Here is a 23408-nt window from a genome sequence, read left to right as displayed (position 1 = left end):
TCAGGTGTTCACTGTTTAGTTTTACCACCTTTAAGTTGGCCTTCTGATGTTTTAACTTAGACCTTTAAAGTTATTTCAATTTTGCTTCCATTCCCATCTATAAGTAAGCTATTTCTACTAATTCTTTGGGTCATTGTGGAGAAATAGGTCCTTTTCAGAGCTCCTTGTTAATTTAAACCTCTTATTAAAATTTTTCTCTGTGAAGCCACCTGAATTCAAGTTTGCCTCATCCCTTAGATTACACCAGTGGTTCTCAATTCCAGCAGCATATTAGGAACATTTGGGGACCTTGTAAGTGCCTAGTGGTTCTCAATCTTGGCTGCACATTAGAAACACCTGGGAATCTTTTTAAAATCCTGATTTCTGGGCCTCATCCTCCGGAAATTTTGTTTCTTTGTTATGGGGTGAGGCCACAACATTAGTAACAATGAAACAGAATTTCCGGAGGATGAGGCCCAGAAACCAGGATTTTAAAAAGATTCCCAGGTGATTCTAATGTGCAGCCAAGGTTAGAACCACTGGTAGAATCTATCCTAGACCAATTATGTCAGCATCTCCAGGAGTAGGAAAGCAGTTTTAAAACTCCCAGGGATTCTAATGTGCAGCCACTGGTCTTGTTTCTGTTGAGCATCACTGAACTTCAAACACAAAACCCTCCCAACTAGCATCTCCTTTCATCTGAGTAATCTTTAATCTTTAATTAGACCCAATTGGCATCACTCGAATCACATATTTCTACTCGTGTATATTTTCCAGCTCTTTGGTTTTTTGCAAATCACTTTTCACTTATGTGAGAAGCACAGAATTTATTCAGTCTGGGTAGATGATTCTGTTTTAGTCAATTCATAAATGTACTTTGTGTACATTTTATTTTCTATATAACCTCTGCAATTTCAATGGAAAAACCATGCTTTACTATTTATAAAACTTACTAAAATAATCAGATGACATCTTTGAATGTACGATTGTTGAGTTTCCTTTGCTACTGTTTTCAGCAATATTAGGGTGAGCATGAAACCACTTCTAGCACAGTACACTTTTCTTTAATATTCTGGATGTTATATAAAAATATATATCTTAAAAACTCATGACTAAACTGGTAAAATCAGAGGTTTCCTTATAGGACAGAAATGTCAAATAATCAAGCAATCTAAACGAGTAAGGGAAGCATTAGAACCAAAGTTTTCCATAGTGTTGTCTACTGATCCCTGGTGGTCTAGAATGTGGGTTGTTTTTTTTAATAGTTAATTTTTGTGGGTTTTTTAAAACATTTTTAAATTAATTTTAGAGAGAGGCAAAGAGAGGGAGAGAGAAACATCATTGAAAGATATCAGTTGGCTGCCTCCTGCACACCCGCTACTGGGGATAGAGCCTGAAACAGGGGCATGTGCCCTGTCTGGAAATTGAACCAGTGGTCACTTGTTGCATGGGACGACTCTCAATCCACTGAGCCCTAGAGTGTGAGTTTTAATGCATTTTGTATTCTGGGAGATAGCAGTCTGGGGGTCTTATCAGGATGAGAAGATCTAAAATCCCCCAAATCCAAGAAGGGTGACACCCTCAGTAAAACAGAAAAATTTCTGTTCTGCAGATTGAGATGGTGAGACTAGAAGCCTGCCAAATATGGCTTTGGGTATCAGTGGTTGAGCGTTGACGTACAAACTAAGAGGTCATGGTTTGATTCCTGGTCAGGGTACATGCCCAAGTTGGGGGCTCAATCCCCAGTGGGGGGCTGTTACTGGGGGAGGGATGCAGGAGGCAGCTGATCAATGATTCTCTCTAGTTGTTGATGTTTATATCTCTCTCTCTCCCTCTCCTTACCTCTTTGAAAGCAATAAAAATGTATTTTTTTTTTTTTAAAAAGGTTAACCCAGAGTTTCAGAATTGGTATGTCTCCTACGTCACACAGGCAGAAATATGTGCACAGTTCTTTTTCTGGAGGGTTTTAACTCAGGCCTTGAAGAATGACCACAGATAAAATGCCATGGAACACAGACTCAGACACAATTAAAAGACGATGGGAAAGACTTCTGTATTAGTATTAATTATTACAGTAACTGTTAGCATAAAAATTCTCTAATATTTTTTATAAGTAGCCTTCTCTATTTTCTAAGATTTAATAAAATTAGAAATAGATGTTGAATGTTTGAAATACATTGTGAATTATAAAATACCAGATGCCCGTTGCAGGAAGATTCCTGTAAGAATAAGGCTTTGCTTCCCTTTCTGCCGCTCCTACCCCACCCTTCTCTGCCGCTTCTACCCTGCCCTTCTCTGCTGCTTCTCTCCCGCCTGTCTCCGCTACCTCGGCTCCGTTGCTTGGCTTCCTTCTACGGTGTCTTCAGTCTTCCCTCCCAGCTGGTATATGCAAATTAGCCACCATCTTTGTTGGTGGTTAATTTGCATATCACTCTGATTAGCCAATGGTGGGCATAGCGAAGGTATGGTCAATTTGCATCTTTGTCTTTTATTAGTATAGGATTCTCTGGCTTTTTATCTTAAAAAATATTGATTTTAGAGAGAGAGGAAAGGAGAGGGAGAGAAACATCATTGATTGTGGAGAGTGCCTGGGAAGGCACATTGAGCATTTATTTAATTATTGTCAGCTGAATCCAGTGGTGTTGGCAGAGCCACATCCTGGAGACATACCATGCCAGAGGCAGGTACATCATCTGCCTGTCCCTTAGCTCAGGTGCCAGGGGGTGGGTTTCATTATCTAAGTTCAGTCAGGCGCAAGGAATGGACACAATTATCCAGGCTTAGCCAGGAGTGACGATTACAAAGAAGCCACAAGAATGAAAAATTATAGCTTGATCTTTAATCATGATTTCTCATAATTTCCTTTGTTTTAAACTTTAGTAAAACTTCCCGGAATCATGCTGTATATAATAAACAGGCTGCACCGGCTCTGGGTCATTGTATCAGAGGACAGCTGTCTCACCCAGTCCCAGCTTTTCCCCTCTGTCTCTGTGTCTGTCTCTTTCATTTTCTCAATCCCCAGCCGCCCCTACTCAGAACTCGTGTCTGCTCTCTAGCCACGCTGGTCCAGGTAAAGAGAGAAATACTTTATAATTGATCAGTTGCCTCCTGCAAGCCCCTACTGGGGACCCAGCCTGAAACGCAGGCATGTGTTTTGGTGCATGGGACATGCTCAACCAACTGAGATACACAGGTTAAGGCTTTCTAGGCTTTTTATAGGATGACATAAACCATTGTTTGCAATTTCTTCCCAATTATTTTCTTCATTTGACCAAAGTTCACCTAATAAAAATAGAATAATGTGAGAGATTTCTTTAGTTTATTCTTTTCCCATCAAAATGTTGGATTCATATTGGGAGCAATATTAGAACATTTAAATATCATTTTCTTTGAATAGTACTTACTTTGTGATGGTCATAGTTCTAAGCACTTTACATATATTGACTTATTTAGTGCTCACAATAAGCAAATAAGTTGTTACTATTATGATCCTCATTGTATAGATGAAGAAAAGGAAGCACAAAGAGGCATGTTGCCCAAGATCACACACCTAGGAAGTCTTCAAACCTGGACTGATTGACTATAGAGTTGCACTGACCCCATGCTGTACTGCATCTAAGAATGTTTTTCCATGATTATAATGTAAATTGGGATCCCTTGATTTCTTTGATTGCATCGTTCATTTCTGCCTAAACATTAGTACAATTTAAAACAATTAATTAAGCCCTTTCCAGGTAGCTCAGTTGGTTAGAGAGTCTTCCGGATACACCAAGGGTTTGATCTTCGCTCAGGCCACATACAAGAAACAACTGCTCCCCTCGCCAGTTTGGCTCAGTGGTTAGAGCATTAGCCTGCCGACTGAAAGATTCCTGGTTAGACTCCAGTCAAGGGCAAGTACCTGGGTTGTAGGTTTGATCCCGGATCCCCTCTCCGGTTGGGGTGTGGGAGGCAACATATCCATGTATCTCTCTCACATTGATGTTTCTCTCTCTATTTCTCCTCCCTTCCACTCTCTCTAAAAATCAATTGAAAAGAGGATGAACAAAATAAAGAAAGCAACCATTGAATGCATAAATAAGTGGAACAACAAACTGATTCTCTCTCAAAAAAAGATTTTTTTAAATTATTAAAAAATAAAGAAATTAATTAATTAGTTTAATGCCTGTCTCCTTCTCTAGGCTCTTTTTCTTTGAGAGCAGGAGCCATATCATACCATTTCCCTGCCATATACCCAGTGCCCAGCACACAGTAGATGGTCAATAAATAGTTAAGTGAATGAATGCATAAAAGGTAACTAGGGAAAAATCTTTACTTTATGGAGTAACATCCCCATCTTGTGGAATTTTAGAATATTGTCATTAAAAATTATAAAAAATATTTTAAAATTTTATTTATTGATTTGAGAGAGGGAGGAGAGAGAGAGAGAGAGAGAGAGAGAGAGAGAGAGAGAGAGAGAGAGGTTTGTTATTCCACTTATTTATGCATTTAGTAGTTGCTTCTTGTATGTGCTCTGACCAGAGATGGAATCGCAACCTTGGCATATGGGGACAATGCTGAAATTAACTGAGTACCCGGCTGGGGCAAAACAATGTATTTTAATAGGGTATGTTTTCACAGGAGAATTGACACTCAAGTGGTATTTCCCAGACTTTATTAGAGTCTTTTTTGTTGGACTGGTCCTTTTGAGAGGTGCTGTATTTCATTTACTAGGTTTGCCTGGTGAAACGGATTTCGCAACTAGGTAATGAGCCGGCAGCAGTTTTACATGCAGAGCTCATTTGATATGTGGCAAGGTAGAATCCATGAACAAACTCTTGGATCACAATGATCATTCAGGCACACGCAGGTCCTTTCCTTGCAGCGTTCAAACAGCCATCTAAGTGGTTCTCAACCTTCTGGCCCTTTAAATACAGTTCCTCATGTTGTGACCCAAATATAAGATTATTTTCGTTGCTACTTCATAACTGTAATGTTGCTACTATTATGAATCGTAATGTAAATATCTGATATGCAGGATGGTCTTAGGCGACCCCTGATGAGGGGTACAACTCCCCATCACAGTTGTACCCACAGTGTGCGATGGCTACAGTGGCATCGTGTAAAGAAATAGCCTCTGCCCTACTATCACACGCTAGGAGGAGCAGATTCCACTCCATTAGAAATCTTAGGTTTTATTTGTATGCTTTGCACACCTAATGTATCATGATTTAAAAATATATATATATCAATGTGTTAAGAGGATTTACTTCCTTTGATCTACCTATTACGGACAGCTCATTTTACGAAGTTAGTAAACCTTGCTATTCAAATGGTCGAAAACATAATGTTTAGCCAGTCTGGTTATAAATGCAGATTACATACGCCAAGTCTTTCCCCTGCCTCTTTGAACCCACACTAGCCAACCACGGAGGCGGGAGGTCTGAGGCGCCAGCGAGAGCCGCTCCCTCCCCGCGACTCTATGGTCCGCAGGTTACTCTCATTACTGAGAACTCGATGGTTCCGGGGCGGGCCGGGAGGCTGCGTTTGAAGACCGCGGCGGGAAGATGACAGGCACACCTGTCACCCGGCCGGGTTTCTCCCGAAGGGGAGGACGCTGGAACTGTGGCTGTCGCTGAACAGCCGGGAGGGGTTCGCGATGAGTCTTCCGCGCCGGGGTGGGAAGCGGCGGCGTTCAACATCAGACTCGGACTCCTTCTTGGGAAGCAGCGCTGACCGCAGTGACAGCCGCCTGCTGCCCTCGGAGCCGGTGCTCCAGGACAGTGGCCGCCGCGTGGCCGCAGCAGCAGGTACTCCCAGGCCTCTGGGACAGGGGCGAGGTGGGCAGGTCAGCTGCGCTCTGTGTAGGGAGGTGTCCGGCCCGCGAGGAGCTTGCTTGTTTTCTAAGTTTCTTAGAAACGATCTACTAGGTTTCTAAGTCATCGTCTCAGTTTGTGACTCGGGGCCGGCGTGGCAGGTCACTTTCCGTTCAGACAAGAGCATGCTTTTCAGCTTATCTTCGGCGACCGCGTGGTAGTAACATTCAAGTGTTTTCTGGGTCTTTCGAGCTTTGCAGAAACAGCTTCCTGGTTGGCCAAATCTTGTCCCCTGTAGAAGGCTCGCTCCTAAAAGCGCCCAGTACTCCTTACAGATCCTCACTGGACGTGCTTTATGGCAGGTGTGCTTTATATGGCTTCATACCGACGCAGGAGTTCCAAAGTACAGCGGAGGGCTCACCGCGGATGTCATATGTTAAGTGAAATTCAACTATTAGTTAACTTTTTCCTTTTTTTCCTGAAAGGGGGATGCAAGCAAACAGTTCCTGATGATCAACTAGACAAGCTGCTGTTGGCAAATTGGGGACTTCCTACAGCGGTTCTAGAGAAATATCACAATTTCGGTGTAAAAAAGATGTTTAAATGGCAGGCAGAGTGTCTTTTGCTTGGAGAAGTTCTGGAAGGAAAGAATTTAGTCTATTCAGGTATTTAAATTTGTGCAAATTAATTTCTTTTATTTTAAAGGCATTATGAAAGTGAATACTCTATTGAGGTAGTTATGGGTGTTTTTTTTTTTTAAAAAAAAAGGTGGTTGAGACAGTGCTTTATAACTAGAAAAAAATCTTAAAATATATATGAAAAGTGGAGTCTCATATGCATATTTAAGTTATGCAAAATCCATTATATGGCTGGGTTGGGGAAGGAAAAAAGACAACTTAAAGAGAGCTATTCTGCTTGCCATTCCTCTCAACAAACTTATGTCCCAGAGTAAATGTGCAATGTGCTCTTCCTCCAGTCTCAATTGTTTTTCAGTTTATGAACATTATAAATTATATGCATATAAATTGACCTGTTTGTACAGGATTGAATACATAAAACCATATGTAATATACTTTATAGAAAATTTATATGGGCTTTCAAGGGCAACTCTGACATGCATACTTTTAACAGGCGAGGTGGACAGGTCACCTGCACTATGTGTAGGGTGAGGAACTTGCTATACTGACTTTAGGAATTAATTCATTGGTAAAATGTACTTCCTTAGTTCTCTGAAATTGTGAGTCATCAGATTTTTTGTAATTGCTGCAAAAAGTAGATAACTTGTCAGTAGATATAATTTCAGGCTGTGGAGTCAGACTGGTTGGGTTTGAAAACTGTCTCTACCATGTATTGGCTGTGTAACCTTGCAAATCACTAGAGAGAGAGAGAGAGCATGAGAGGGCACTTAGCACAGCTTTTTGGCACATAGAAAGTACACAGTAAATGTGAACTTGTGGTAGTGGTTGAGTGGCCTGATCATTTCAGTTGCTTAAAACCAAAATTTGTGTGTCTTCATAACTCTGGTCACCAATTCATGTCAATTAATCACTATGCCCAGTGTCTATAACTTCTAATAACTGATTCTGACTATCTCTTTCTGTTCCAAGTCCATTACCTATTTTACTATCTTTCTTTATCTCTTTTCTAGATTATGCTCACTATTATCTTTCTTCTAGATTATGCAATAGCCTTATAACTAGTTTATTTTTTTCTTTCTGGTCTTGCTCTGCTTCTGCAGTCAAAGTGATCCCCATAGAGTACAAATATGATCTTGTCACTCTTTTTCATAAAACTCATGGTTGCTCTGAATTGCTTTCAGAATAAATTCTAAATTCCTTTCATGATGGGGTTATGAAACTCTTTTTTGTGTGGCACATTCATATCTCTGTTTTCACTCCCCTACTTGTTTTATATTTCAGGCTTACTAAATAAATTACTGTCATCTGAACATGCCAGGCTTTCCTCCATGTGTTTGCACATGCTGGTTTTTTTTTTGCTTGGCATTCCTTGCCTCTTCCCTTCTTCCCTTTTCATAAGCTGTTTCCTTTTAATAAACTTCCTTACAGCTCCTCTCACTCAAATTATAGCATAGTTCCTATCTCAGTATATAAAAGTTGTTCATCTGCTTTCCCAAGGGAGGGCTTTTAGCCATTCAGTCTCAAAGGAAAGGATGTTTAAGTACAAACTAGGTACTCAATATTTATTATTTATTGTTGATATAAGGAGTTGTTTAATAATTCTCTCTTTTAAGTGTGAGATTTCAGAGAGCTAGTTTAAAGTCAGGGGCATTTAAGGATATAAAGGTTTCAAATGCTTGTTGGGCCTTAATGGTAAGGTAGTCTTAAGCTCTGTAGTTAGTGGATATGGTTTAAAACTTTTTTAATGCAGTATATAAAATATTTTTTTCTTTTTTTGATAACCTTGTGGAATAACACGTTTTAGCTCCTACAAGTGCTGGGAAGACTCTTGTTGCTGAATTACTTATTTTGAAGCGGGTTTTGGAAATGCGGAAGAAAGCTTTGTTTATTCTGCCTTTTGTGTCTGTGGCTAAAGAGAAGAAATACTATCTCCAGGTAATGTTTTTGTACTAAGTTTGGAATTGTGATAACGCTTGTTATTGGTATCCATGGTTTATTCATTTGAAATAGAATTATAAAAGCAAGTGGAAATAAAGTTTATTTTATTGCATCCCAATGTAACTTTCAGTATTGCCCATTTATGAAGGGAAATGTGCATGAAGGAGAACGGGCCATCAAATTAAGAGTAATTGCTGAACACTGTTAAAATCGATAAACTTTTCCTCAGGAAGTGATGGAATAGAATAGAATACTACTAGCATATAAACATGCAAATTAAGAGTCAGCATTTTAACTGAATAGTAGGACTAGACTGAAGCATGGAAAGGAAAGAATGTTTAAGGAAGCATATCTCATCCTATCTGAGGGGTCCTTTGGAAACATTCAGGGGATGAAGAACAAGATTTATTAGTGCTTAAGTCCCAGGTAAAGTTCCAGGCTTGTGATCTGTTCCTTTGTTCTGCAAAAATGAGTAACAACATTTTTTGTTTGAGTATCACTGATTTTTTTAGGGCATTTTTACAAATACAGTATTTTATTAAATAGAATAAATTTATTATTTTTTACATGAATTTAAGTTAAATTTTTTTCCCTCACCACCTTTTACCCCCTCTATGCTCTCTACCACCTCCACCCCACCCCCCCATGACTGTGAAAAAAATATGCTGTTGGAATGGCAAGATTATTGTACTGGTAATCCAAAAACTCTGGGTTCTAGTCCCAGTTTTGCCACTAACTATGTCTTCAGGCCAGGCACATAATTTGTTGGGCCTCAGTTTTTTTTCATTGGTCAAATAAAGATGTTAATCCTAGTACTGTGGGTTAACTCAATAAACACTCAGAAATATTTTACTGAATGAAAAGCTCTAAAGTTCTATGGTTCTATAAATCTTTTTAACAGTTATTTCAGAGGCCAAATAGCCAACAAAGCTGGTCCTACATGGTAACATCCTCTCAACTTAGACCAAAGTAACAAAATGATGAAAGGATCCTTATTATTGAGAAGGTATGTTAGTTAAAAGTTAAACTAAAAAACAAAACAAAACATGAAAGTCCCACTGCATTTGAATTTTGAAAACTTTTATTCCATTATATAAAAGTTAGTGGAATAAATTTGTTTCTTGAAGTGTTACATTAGCATTAAAGAAAGAGCTAGTTTCTTGTTTGTTTGTTAGATCAAAAGTGTTAGTGCGTAAGGTGGTTTTTCTCCAATTTTAATTTCTATAAATAGCTCAACTGCTTTGATTATAAAATGCTGTCATTAAAATGGCATACTTAATTTTATTTGACTCTATTGAGTTTTACCAATTCTAAACTTCATTTTTAAAGTATATGATTGTAGAAAGAACCAGTGTGTCCTGTCCAGGAAAAACTAACAGTAATCTGATAAATACTTAATGTTAGATACTTATATCTATGATCTGGAATAGAATCAATCTACAAATCATGAATATAAAATATTTTCACCGGTATTGTTTCTTCTTACTCAATTCAGAGTCTTTTTCAGGAAGTAGGAATAAAAGTAGATGGTTATATGGGCAGTACTTCTCCAAAAGGGCATTTCTCTTCCTTGGATATTGCTGTCTGCACAATTGAGAGAGCCAATGGTCTGATCAATCGCCTCATAGAAGAAAATAAGATGGATTTATTAGGTAAGAAAATTAGGAAATAAGCAAATACTTTATATTGTTATTTTTTGGTGGAATGGAGTGGAGCTGTTGTGATTTCTGTTATGTCCCATGTTTTCTTCTACTGTCTATCATCTGCTTCTGGAGGTGAGTATTGGCATTTGTAATGTTAGCAACATTACAGGTGGGGGTGGGGGAAAATGTTTTGTGTTCTGCTGCTGTTATTGACTCCACTTCCTTGTATTTTTGCCCTTTACAAAACATAGAGGATATCCTTGAGCCCTCAAGTCATTTCTCATTGCTTCTTTCCTGTCTAAACTTTACCTGCAATAGAAGGAGGCATGCTGGGGCTGGATCTGCCATCTATGCAATTAGTGTATATGTGTATTAATTATATTCTGGTGCTATGGTATCTAGATTAGGCCTGTACTCAGAGGCTACCTTTTAGCAGAGAAATGGTAGAGAGCTACAGAAACTGACATTGTGTTTGAGCTTGTGACTCTAGGAAGATTTTTCTACCTTAAATGTTTTTTGTGTGTTTTTTTTAAATACCACTTAGGACAGGTCCCTATGTTGAGGTAGTAACAGGAAGAGAATTATTTTAGCAGCAACAGAAGCAGCAAGAATATCAGCTACTTCTTGAGATTCTGGTGAATTTAAATGATAAAGTTGCAGTAGGGTAGAGGTGGGGAGTGTAATCAGAGATTAATAAGACTTGGGATCTGCTGTATAAAGTTTGGAAAAAGAAATCACATTTATCAGTTTGTGTCAGAATTGTCATTTCTTGTCACCCCATTGGACTTTAAATATCTTGAGGGATTGCAATAGAATTTTATTAAGTGTTATAGCCAATGTGCCTGGCAATATGCCTAGCACAATGCCTGGCACACTAGGTAGCATAACATCTTTTGGATGAATGAATGAATAAATACTGAAATAACTCATCATACAGTATAATTTGGAGATAGCTTACTAATGAGGAAAAGGAGCACCATGTGTCAGGAAATGGTCTGAAAGATCTTGATTTTGGTGGGTAGGATTTGTTGGGAGGGGACACCAGTGCATGTGGAAACTATGATGTTATGTAAACGTTTACCTGAAGAAGGCATTGGTTGATACTAAATTTTCAGTAATTCTTCCACATTATTCCAAGTGCAAAGACTGGTTTGATTCTCCAAGCAGTAGAGAAGGGGTTTATGACCCTATTTATGTTTTGTAATAGGGTGTCTCATTCATCTACCACAATTGAACAGAACTATCCCTTAAAATCATTTCTTTCTTGATTTGATTCTGTTTTTCTAAGTCACTTTCTAACATCATTATTATTGCCCTGGTTGTTTTTCCCATAGAAAAGTCAATACACTGACTAACTATCATAGATGTCTTTGATATCTCGTTGTACATAAATTTCTACAAGATTATCAATTAAAAAGTGTCTGAGTAATAAGAGGCAGTGTTCCCTGATTTAGCCCTGAGTTTAGCTAATCATTGATTTTTAGATTCAGAATACATTGTAGTGGGAGCACTTATGATGCTGGGGTCCAACCCCAGCGGGTCCAGGGGTCCCCAAAGGTGTGGACGGAGTCGGCGAAGAAGGAATGACACGGAGACAGCCTTCAGTTGATCAGCAGCCTAGTCAGGACCTCTAGCCAGGATCTCCAGCCAAAGTTCTGGTCGGGATCTCCAGCCAAGTTCTGGTTAGGATCTGATCAGGATCTGATGTTTATTGTCTTGTTACATCTGTATTTATACCAGTCGATTTTAATCCTGTCAATTTCTATTGCAAAGGTTAGGGCGTCTCTTATCTCCATTCCAGGGAGTAAAGATTATGTAGCTTAAGCGTGATTGTTTGTAGTTAAAGTGATTAACTACCCGCCTGGCACTTAGTTAAGGGGTTGTATCCCCTCCCTAACCTCAGGGAAAAATCCCCACCTGGGGAAACAACCTTTCTCGGAGAGGTGACCTTGGTTAAAACACATGGCCCTGAGGAGAGCAAACATATTAAGAACAATATGCTATATATGCCAGGTCCCTTGAAACATATGCTGTGCAGATGTTTCTTTCCTGCAGCGACTGTGTCAAGCAGCAAGAATGGACCGGCTTCCAGCATTATGATACCCAAAAAATCTTAGAAAAGAATTATCCACCTGGGAGGGAGGGTAGGGAATGGGACGAGGGGGGTAAAGGGGGGAAAATGGGAGATATTTGTAATAGTGTCAACAATAAAACATGTTAAAAAAAGAATTATCCATTATGTGGAATCTGGTTTTTGTTTTATGATTAGAAATTTGTATGACCAGTAATATATTGAATCATAGCTACTGACTGCATAAGATATAAGATATTGAGTCTTTAAAATTCTTCTTGGACTTGTGGAATTCTGTAAAAGCTAGTATCTGGAAAATCTCTTTAGGAACGGTGGTTGTGGATGAATTGCATATGCTGGGAGACTCTCACCGAGGGTATCTGCTGGAACTTTTGCTGACCAAGATTTGCTATATTACTCAGAAATCAGCATCTTGGTGAGTATCTGAAATAACTACATTCCTGAGATTCTAAACAACGTTGAGAAAGTGTCTGCAAAAGTTCATAATAAATCCGAGTTACATAAATTAAAGGAGAGTAGTATTTATTTAGTACAAACTCATAGTAGTTCATTTTTGTTCCAAATAACTACTTAAGGATGGGAAATATTTTAGATTATTTTGTAAACATTCTTAATTTTTGACTGCTGACCACTTTTGTGATAGAATTACTATTATTATTATTATTATTTTCTGTGCCTTGCATGGCTCTGGGATGGGCAGGGCTGCCCGCTCCCTGGGTTGCCAAGAGCTGCTCTACTTCTCTGTTCTGGCCACGGGGAACAGAGGAGGTTGTGGCAGCAAAGCTTGAGGGGAAGCAAGGCGAGCCTATCCTCACCCTGGCCACCCGGGTCACCTCCTCACTGAAAGGAACCGGAGACGAGAGTTACACTCACCGCTGACCTCCATGAGACTAAGAGTATGATAGAATTTTTTAAATCCAGTTTTTATATTTTTTTAGTTACACACATATCTTACTGAAGTAGTCAAGGCTAATTTGTACTTTTTAAAAAATTTGATTTGAGAGAGAGAGAAGAAGGAAGGGAGGGGGGGAGAGAAAAAGAAAGAAACATCATTTTGTTGTTTCACTTATTTATGCATTCATTGGTTGCTTCTTGTATGTGCCCTGATGGAAGATCAAACCCGCAACCTTGGTGTATTGGACGATGTTCTAACCCACTGAGCTACCCTGCCAGGGCCAGTCAAGGATAATTTTTAAAAGTAATATATTTTTCTCTCCCACTTCTCAGAGGCAACTAGTTTCAATTCTTACAGCTTTATGCAAATTTTATTTACAGTGGTATCTCTAAATGCAGCTACTTGAGTTTTTAGTTTTAACATTATATGTGGACTTCTTATATGGAAAATGAAGATCTAGCTCTCTCTCTCTCTTTTTTTTTTTTTGATCCTCACCTGAGGATGTGCTTTTATTGATTCGAGAGAGAGAGGAAGAGAGAGGGAGAAAGAGAGAGAAACATGGATCTATATTGATCCATACGCACCCCAGTTTGTCCTGGGTTTGTGCCCTAACCTGACTGGGAATCAAGCCCACGATCTTTCAGTGTACTGGACAATGCTCCAACTAAATGAGTCATACCAGTGGGGCCATTCCCATAGCTTTGTGCTTGAGTTAGAGCCGCCTTTTTGGGGTTACCTGGCTTTTTCTCTTGATTTACTTCCTCATTTTAGTGGGGGCATCTTTCAGGAGGTTTCACTTTATTTCAGAGTATAAGCTTTTGTGAGTATAAATTTTTTAAAAAATTGCATGTCTGAAAATGCCTTACAGTTATTTCATAGATTGTCTAGGTCAATGGTCGGCAAACTGCTGCTCGCGAGCCACATGCGGCTCTTTGGCCCCTTGAGAGTGGCTTTTCCTCAAAATACCGACTTCTGCGCATGGGCCGAGAAGTTTCAATCGCACTGTACGTGCACTCCCGCATGTGGTGTTTTGTGGTATTTTGTGGAAGAGCCACACTCAAGGGGCCAAAGAGCCACATGTGGCTCGTGAGACACAGTTTGCCAACCACGGGTAGGTATAAAAGTCAAGGTTTAAAAGGAGACATGTAATACTTTCAACAATAAGAAATTAAAAATTTAGAAAAAGTCAAGGTTTAAAAAAATTAGAGTTTTCAAGACATTATTTTCTCATAACTATTGAGAAACTCAATGTCATGCTTATCCCTTATCCTTTGTATAAATATTTTCATTTTCTCTGACAGTTTTTAGGAACTTCTTTTCTTCCGCAGTGTTGTGAAATTTCATATTGATGTGTCTTGGTGTTGGTTTATTTTCATTCATGTGCTGGATACTCAATAGATTCTTTCCATCTGGGAGCTCTTCTCTTTCAGTTTAGAAAGATTTTTTTTTCAATTTAAGATTTTTATTTTTATTGATTTCGGAGAGAGGAAGGGAGAGGGCGAAACATCCCTGATGAGAGAGTATCATCAATTGGCTGCCTCCTGCAAGCCCCCAACTGGGGACAGATCCCCCAACCTGTGCATGTGCCCTGACTGAGAATCGAACTGTGACCTCCTGGTTTATGGGTTGATGCTTAACCAATGAGCCACAATGGCTGAGCTAAGGTTTTTATTTTATTTATTTTCTTAGAGAGAGAGGAAGAGAGACGCAGAAACATTGATCAGCTGCCTCTCACATACCCCCACCAGGAATTGACCCAAAACCCGGGCATGTTCCCTGACTGGGAATTGAACCAGCAACCTTCTGGTGCATGGGACGATGCCCAGCCAACTGAGCAACATTGGCCAGGGCTCAGTGTAGAGAGATTTTTAACACATCTCCTGCAGTACTGTAAATCAGTAGGGATATAACTAATACAATTAGCAAATTTGACCTAATGGATGAATGTAGAACAACTTCCAAATAAAAGCATAAACATGTTTTTTCAGTTATACATGGAACATTTACCAAAAAATTTTACCATGTGCTGGTCCTTAAAGCAACATATTTTAAAGGATTTAAGTTATTTAAAATATGTTTTCTTAACTTGGGGTAATGAACACACAATACAGTCTACAGGTGATGTGTTGTAGAATTGTGCACCTGAAACTTGTATAATTTTCTTAATCAATGTTACCCCAATAAATTCAATAAAAAGCAAAAAAAAAAGAAACATTAGTTGTAGCTAGATAATGGAGGAAACTAGAAGAATTGAGAATTTGGTAAGGAATGACAAAATGTGCAAGATGGTAGGATCCAGTCCAGTTTACAGGTAAGTAACAAAACCAATAAGTAAATATATCAATAAACAAATAAAATATATTCTCTGACAATAGTGGAATTAAGCTAGAAATAAATATAAGAAAAGCATATTAGAAAATTCCCTTGTGTTTGGAAATTAAAAAATACATTTTGATCCATTTTGTGTCAAAAAAGTAATCACAATAGAAATTGGAAGATAGTTTGAACTGAAAGTATCATAAAAAATATTTCCTAACAAAACTCGTGAAATGCAGCAAGAGTTGTTTTTAAAGGGAAATTTATAGTATAAAATGTATACATTCTTGAAGAAGAGTGATTGAAAAATTAATGAATTGTCCATCTCAAGAACTTAGAAAAAGAATTGTAAAATAATGCCACAGAAAGTAGAAGGAAAGAAATAGACAAAAGCAAAAACTAATGAAAAAGAAAACCATTATTCAGAACATTTAAAAAATGCTACAAATCAATAAGAAAGAACAGAACCCAATATATCAATTGGTAAGGTACTTGAACAGGCATTTATAAGGATATCGAAATAGTCCATAAACATGAAATGGTGCTTAATCTGATTAGCAATCAAAGGAATGTAAATTACCTCTTCAAAGAGACATTACCATGCACTCTCCAAAATGGCTAACACGTTGGTACTGTCTCTTTGGAGAATAGTTGGACATTAAGAAAATTGAAGATCATCTATGACCCAGTAATTTTGCTCCTAGGTATACCCTAAAGAAATGTATGCATGTGGCACCAAGGGACATGGCCAAAAATGTTGTTAGCAGCACTATTTGTAATTAATACTATGTATCTTTTGACATTGATTTCATTTGTTTTTCACAGCCAAGCAGATTTAGCCAGTCCTCTGTCTTATGCCGTGCAGATCATAGGCATGAGTGCTACTCTTCCCAATTTGGAGCTTGTGGCTTCTTGGTTGAATGCTGAACTCTACCACACCGACTTTCGTCCTGTACCACTGGTGGAGTCAGTAAAAATTGGAAATTCCATATATGACTCTTCAATGAAGCTTGTGAGGGAATTTCAACCCATGCTACAAGTGAAGGTAAGTCAGTATTTTTACTTCACTACCACCAGTACTAAACACTAATGTCGAAAATTAAACTTTTGTTAAGGGGTAGGTTAAGTATATAGTAGAGTGGGAAAAAACATCATTTTTGTCATCAGACAGACCTTCCTCTGTTACTTAATTTATCTTGATACGGCTGTGATATTAGTTGAATCACAAAAGCTCTCTGAATGTAGTGTCTTCATGTGTAAAATGAAATATAATACTTTAGTATTATAAGAATGAAATAGGATTTTTAAAAATTGTCTAGCATCTAGAAAGTGCTCAATAAATTCCTTTCCACACCTCTAAATACACTTTTTTAAAAAAAATATATTTCATTGATTTTTTACAGAGAGGAGGGGAGAGGGATAGAGAGTTAGAAACATCGATGAGAGAGAAACATCGATCAGCTGCCTCTTGCACGCCCCCTACTGGGGATGTGCCCGCAACCAAGGTTCATGCCCTTGACTGGAATTGAACCTGGGACCCTTGAGTCCGCAGGCCGACGCTCTATCCGCTGAGCCAAACCGGTCAGGGCTAAATACACTTAAAAAGTTTTAATTCACAGTGGTTTTCTGAGCCTGATTCTTTAAAAAAATACATATTTTTGATGATTTTTAGAGAGAGAGGAAGGGAGAGGGATAGAGAGAGAAACAGAAACATCAATGAGAGAGAAACCTCATCTATCAGGTGCCTCCTGTAAACCCCCTACTGGGCATATGCCCTGATCGGGAATTGAACTGGTAACCTCTTGGTTCCTGGGTCAACACTCAACCACTGAGTGACACCGGCCAGGCAAAGCCTGATTCTTCAATCCTGAGGTTAGAGAACTGATTCACCATCTGTGAAATGAGGCATCTTCTATTTTTATGCAGAATTGTGTCTCTGATTAGAACCAGCAAAGGGTAAGTTTAGAGCTGGGATCAGGACTAAATTCATGTGTCAGTACCCTCATAGATATGCATTTGTAGCCTCTGCATGCCCGATATGGAATCTGATTCAGTTGCTTTGCTCTGTTTGATAAATTTCACTTGACTATGACTTGGTTACTTCAGTAATTATATATGTAAACATTCATTTACTCCTCTATCAATCTTTTTCTTCTGTTACCATGTCTATGCCTCTACCCTTTTTGAATTACTTTCAACTCTTACCTGAATTATTGAAATAGCCTCCTAATTGCTCTCTGCTTCCTTCCACCTGGTCCCCTTCTATCTATGCCTAAACCAGGAGCTTGTGATCTATTTAAAATGAACATCAAATATGTAAGTATTCTGCTAAAAAATTTGTGATGTTCCCTGTTTCATTTAGAATGAAAGCCATTTAGAATGTCTTCATAGTAGCCTACAAGGCCCACATTATCTGCCCCCACCCTCTTAGTGCTCTAATCTCATCTATATTTCTTCTGACTCCCTCCATAGCCCCATTGCTGTTCAATAATATGCCAAGAATCTCCCACCTCAGGCTCTCTTCGTCTGGAATGCTTTCCCCACCAGGCAGCAGTATAGTTTACTCTTCACCTTTGGACCTTTACTCAAATGTCATGTTCTTAGGCCCCCTAGCCACCTTGTCTCAACTACAGTGTCCTCCTCTTCCTGGTCCCTATTTTCCCTGTTTTATTTTTTTTTTTCTTAGCACTTTTCAAAATTGAATATACTAAATGTTTTACCTGTCTTGTTTTTGTTATTATCTATCTCTTCTTATTGGAGTAGAAACACTCTGAGGGCAGAGCTTTTTTTTCCCTTCTCTGTTCTCCATCCCCAGTGCTGAGAACAGTATCAGGCATATAGTAAATATTTGTTTAGTGAGTGAGTGGATGGATGAATTAATTCAATTATACACATGGACCTTCCAGTTTTGAGAACTCACTGAGTCACCACTGGGCTTTCACCTATTCTTTGTTCTGCCTGAAATGTTTCCTCTGTCCCTCACTTACCTTTGATTAAGCTAATGCCTCCCCTCCTTCACATCTCAGCTCAATCATCATTTTCTCAGGGAAACCTTTCTTTTACATCTTTCTGTCAAATTTATGTCAAATATGAGGCCTCAAAACATAATAAAACGCTTTTATAGTACATTTTATGAGTGTATTTTACATTTATTTGTTTAGTAATTTAATGTTTCCGCAGTGAAACCTAAACCCCTTGAAGATAGGACTTTGACTTTCTCTTGCTCACCATTATATCCTCATTGTCTGAGGGTTGGAGGTCAATAACTATTAGCTAAGTGAATAGAAACTATTTCCTTCTCACCTTGCATCATAAGGAGGTTTATTTCTTTTTTTCTTCTTCTTGTTTTGTTACTGACTTTGTAACTGATTTTTATTATGCCTTTGAGTAGAAAACAATTCCCCATGAAGCAAAATGCATGACTTTAAATTGATGTGAAAATGTTTTGAAAGTACCACTAGAGTGGCTATTTCTTTCTTTTCTTAGGGAGATGAGGACCATGTTGTTAGTTTATGTTATGAGACCATTCGTGAAAACCATTCAGTATTACTTTTCTGTCCATCAAAGAAATGGTGTGAGAAGCTGGCAGACATCATTGCCCATGAGTTTTACAATCTACACCATCAAGCTGAAGGTAAGTTACTAATTGAATCACCGAGCCATGCTGGCTGGGCTGAAGTGTATAGTTTAATCAATGTTAACACGTATGTACCTGTTTAACACCCACTATAATCAACATATAGAACATTTTTATCACCCTAAATATATTTTTTTTTTTGCTTTTTTGTTATTTTCCTCTATCACCAGCCCCAGGCAACCACTGATCTGCTTTCTGTTATTCTACACTAGTCGTGCCTTTTGTAAGAATTTCATATAAATGAAGTTGTATAGTATGTATGTGTCTTTTTTGTGTCTGACTTCTTTCACTCAGCAAGATATTTTTAATTTTCATCTAGATTGTTACATTTATCAGTTTATTCCTTTTTTATTACTGAGTGTATTGCTATAACCACTAGTATATATTTTTTATTTTACTGTCCTATGGTCCCTTGAGTTCCAAGATAAGTGTAAGAATGACAGAGACCAGTTCTAGTCATAGGATATTAGAATATTTTATGACTTCATTATGCCAGTGGCATCATGAGGATGAGTGATAGATATCTCAAGCTAAGTTCCAACAGGTAAACTTTGCCTGAAGTTTATATTGGGTAGGCTCTGGTCCAATATTATATTGTCTTTTCTAGTTCTCTCTTAATTGATACTTTATGTACTCTGCCAACTTATATTCCTTATGTTGTACCATGGTAACTTATATTCCTTAATAACCAGAAAAATTTTTATTTTCTTTGCTTGAGGTTCTTTTATTTTGGTTTATAGCAGTGGTTCCCAAATCCTAGTGCTTGGACTAGAGCCTTAGACTTGATGAAACCCCAGAAAAGTAAAGACAGGCTGCACATTTTTCATGAAGCTAAAGTTTAAATTCTGAAATTATCCCTAGTAACATTTAAAAATGTTGAAGTGACTTTTGAAATAAAAATATTGATCAATGATAATTTTAAAAAATTTTAATTGTCAGCATAATAAAATCTTGGCAACTCTTTGTGGGTCCTCAACATTTTTAAGAAAAGGTAATCTAAGAACTTAAAAAGTAAGAATGTATTTTATGAGAAGTTTTACTACTTCAGAAACCCAAAACTCTGGGAAATTCTGTAAGAAAACAGTTTCTGCAGAAAGTTAAGGTTTCACTGGGGAAAAGTTTACACAGAGGCAACAACAGAAGGTAATGTGATTAATTCTCTCATTGGTGCCAAAGAGGCCAGAAAAATTGTCACATAAAATTAGGCTCCTAAGTGATTCTGACACCACTGGTTGGTGGGTCACACTTTGAGCAAGAACTTTGATTTTTAGGCTGTGTGTGGTAGTCGTTCTCTATAATCCTCTCCTTCCTTCAGCTGGTCCCTTTGGTCCCCTCCTGTGGGCCTGATCCCACTGTAATACAGTGTTTCCTAAATATTGGTGAACTTTAGAATCACGTGGGGAGATTTTAAAATTCTTCATGTATAGGTTGTACGTGATTACATCACAATGTCCAGGGGTGAGAGCCAGTCATCAGGATTTTTAAAAGGTGTCAAGGTAATTATTATATGTAGTAGTTTCAGAACCATTGCCCCTGTGGTTAGCTCTGTAATGACTTAAGCAGATAGCACTCGAAGAAGTCCAGACAGAGGTGAACAGTGTTGATAATGTTTTTTTGTGACAGGATTGCTAAAATCATCTGAACTTTCACCAGTGATACTGGAACAAAAGGGCCTCCTTGAAGTGATTGATCAGCTAAAACATTCGCCTTCAGGACTGGACTCTATATTACAAAAAACTGTACCATGGGGAGTAGCATTTCATCATGCAGGTATCCATATTTATAATGTTAAGAAGCCCCCTTTAAAAATCCTCACAGTTTCTTCATTTTTGTATTAACATACTTTGATTTCTTATTAACTGCACTTAATGCTCTTAGATTTCATTTTAATAAATTGTATGATTAAGGTTAAGTAAGAGTAAAACAAATAGGTTTACTTATCTGTATAGTAAACCTAACTTGCAGTAAATGTCTTGGTGTCCCTTGTTTCAGAGATCCCTTGCTAAAGTCTTCATATAGACTGTTTTCTGATGCAAAATGTTGCTCTCAATCAGAGCACGTTTTCTGTTCTTGTCCTCCACCGACAAATATAATGCCTTTTCCAACTTAACTAAGTACTTATCATACACTGTGTCCTTAACTTTTGCAATTGAGATGTGACAGCAAAACTAGCACACATTGTTTTTTCCTGTACAGTTTCACGGATAGAAGATTCATTCTTACCATAAATGTTAGCAACCTCAGCATACATTTATGTGCTGCTTAATGACATAGTCTGAGAAATGTGTCATTAGGTAATTTTGTTGTTGTGCAAACATCATAGAGTGCACTTACACAAACCTAGGTGATATAGTCTATTCTATACCTAGGATATATGGTATAGCCTGTTGTTTCTAGCCTATAAACCTGTACAACATGTTACTGTACTGAGCATTCTAGGCCAGTGGTTGGCAAACTCATTAGTCAACAGAGCCAAATATCAACAGTACAACGACTGAAATTTCTTTTGAGAGCCAAATTTTTTAAACTTAAACTATATAGGTAGGTACATTGTTATTAATTTAATTAGGGTACTCCTAAGGCTTAGGAAGAGCCACACTCAAGGGGCCAAAGAGCCGCATTTGGCTTACGAGCCGCAGTTTGCCGACCATGGTTCTAGGCAGTTGTAATATAGTGCTAAGTATTTGTATCTAAACATATCTAAACATAGAAAAGGTACAGTAAAAATATGCTATAGAGATAAAAAATGGTATACTATTACCATGAATGGAGCTTGCAGGACTGGAAGTTGCTCTGGGTGAGTCAGTGAGTAAGTGATGAGTGACTGTGAAGGCCTAGGATATTACTAGGCACTTCTAGTTTCACACACTTCTGTGACTTATAAACACTTTGCCCTTGGGCTACACTGAATCTATAAAACAACATGAGATTAAATCAAGCACAAGATAAAATGATGAAATCAAGAGATGTGGTAAACACGAGACTATGAGGCTGCTCTTGGAGTAACTTGGCATACTGTTTAACAGTAAACTATTTTTTATAAATAGCATATTCTAAAATAATATTGAAAAGTATAGTATAGTAAGTACATAAACCAGTAACATCATCATTATTATCATTATCAAGTATTATGTACTGTACATAATTGTATATGACTGGCAGTGCAGTAGGAGTGTTTACACTTAGTATAAACACATGAGTAATGTGTTGTGCTATGACAACACTAGGTGATAGGAATTTTTCAGTTCCATTATAATCTTACTAGAGGCCTAATGCACAAAATTCGTGCAAAGGGCTCGGCCCGTGCAGCCCTGGCTTGCCTCAGCCTTCGCAGCCCCATGCTTTGTCTAGAATGTCATCTGGAAGGTTGTTTGGCCATCTGGTCTAATTAGCATATTACGCTTTTATTATTATAGATGGGACCACCATCGTATGTGTGGTCTATCATTGAACCGAAATGTCATTACGTAGCGCATGACTGTACAGTTTTTTTTCTTATTAGGGCAGAACTTCCACTTTTTCACTTACAGGAAGTACTTTATGGCTTCTCTTTGGCATATACAAATTGCCATTACCACATTTGTGCTTTGGGGTCATTATTAAGTAAAATAAGGGTTACTTGAACACAAGTACTGCAACACTGAGAGTCAATCTGATAGCCAAATGGCCACTAAGTGACTAATGGGCAGGTAGTGTATGTAGTGTGGATACACTGAACAAAGGGATGATTCACATCCCAGGCAGGTGGAGGGAGACGGTGTGAGATTTCATCATGCTACTCGGAGCAGCTTGCAATTTAAAATGTGGGAATTGTTTATTTCTGAAATTTTTCATTTAATATTTTTAGAGCACAGTTGACTGCAGACAATTGAAATCATAGAAAGCAAGACCTCAGATAAGGGGAGGCTACTGTACTTGCTACTTTAATTTTATGCCACTCTGAGTATCTTCTTTTATCTCAAGGAGTACAGTAGTATTCATACACATGTATCAAAATAAAATTAGTTTTAGAAATTGTCATATTGTGTGTTGAGAGGGCTAGAGTGTTTAAAAATTAACTACATAGGTTGTCAAAATTACAAAGATTATGATAGTCACTGAATTAAATAATTTATTTCAGGAAGTGATCTTTCCATGATTATATGTGCCAAGGATATGATTAAGAATATATAGTTTATGCCCAGCTGTTGTGGCTTTACAGTTGAGCTAAAACATATTTAAAAAAAAAAAAGAATATATAGTTTCTAAGATTAGGAATTTAACATTTTCAATTTATTTATCACTAGAGGCCCGGTACACAAAATTCGTGCATGGGGGGGTCTCCTCAGCCCAGTCTGCACCCTCTCCAATCCGGGACCCCTCAGGGGATGTCTGACTGCTGGTTTAGTTGGACATCTCCCTCACAATCCTGGACTGCTGGCTCCTAATAGCTCACCTGCCTGGTTGCCTCTAACTGCCCCCCCTGCCAGCCTGGTCGC

General features: G+C 38.1%; 1 protein-coding gene across 3 annotated transcripts in view; it reads left to right on the top strand.

Moving 5' to 3' along the window:
- Positions 1-5538: 5538 nt before the first annotated feature.
- Positions 5539-23408, top strand: part of POLQ (polymerase (DNA directed), theta) — a 97038-nt gene continuing 79168 nt past the window's right edge. Inside the window, exons 1-8 of one of the 3 annotated variants that reach the window (XM_005875363.2) lie at positions 5539-5765; positions 6257-6436; positions 8214-8344; positions 9843-9999; positions 12389-12497; positions 16119-16338; positions 18780-18927; positions 20554-20700. In XM_005875363.2, coding sequence (XP_005875425.1) covers positions 5615-5765; positions 6257-6436; positions 8214-8344; positions 9843-9999; positions 12389-12497; positions 16119-16338; positions 18780-18927; positions 20554-20700 — 1243 coding nt within the window. In that variant the 5' untranslated portion in view covers positions 5539-5614. Of the gene's footprint in view, positions 5766-6035; positions 6134-6256; positions 6437-8213; positions 8345-9248; positions 9354-9842; positions 10000-12388; positions 12498-16118; positions 16339-18779; positions 18928-20553; positions 20701-23408 lie in introns of those variants that run through there. The other 2 variants (XM_014546990.1, XM_014546991.1) reach the window with 2 other exon arrangements.

This window comes from Myotis brandtii, unplaced genomic scaffold (genome assembly GCF_000412655.1).
Source record: "Myotis brandtii unplaced genomic scaffold, ASM41265v1 scaffold46, whole genome shotgun sequence".
NCBI classification, from domain to species: Eukaryota; Metazoa; Chordata; class Mammalia; order Chiroptera; family Vespertilionidae; genus Myotis; species Myotis brandtii.
The sequence above is the reverse complement of the archived record's forward strand: the minus strand, read 5'-3'. Positions and strand labels throughout refer to the sequence as shown.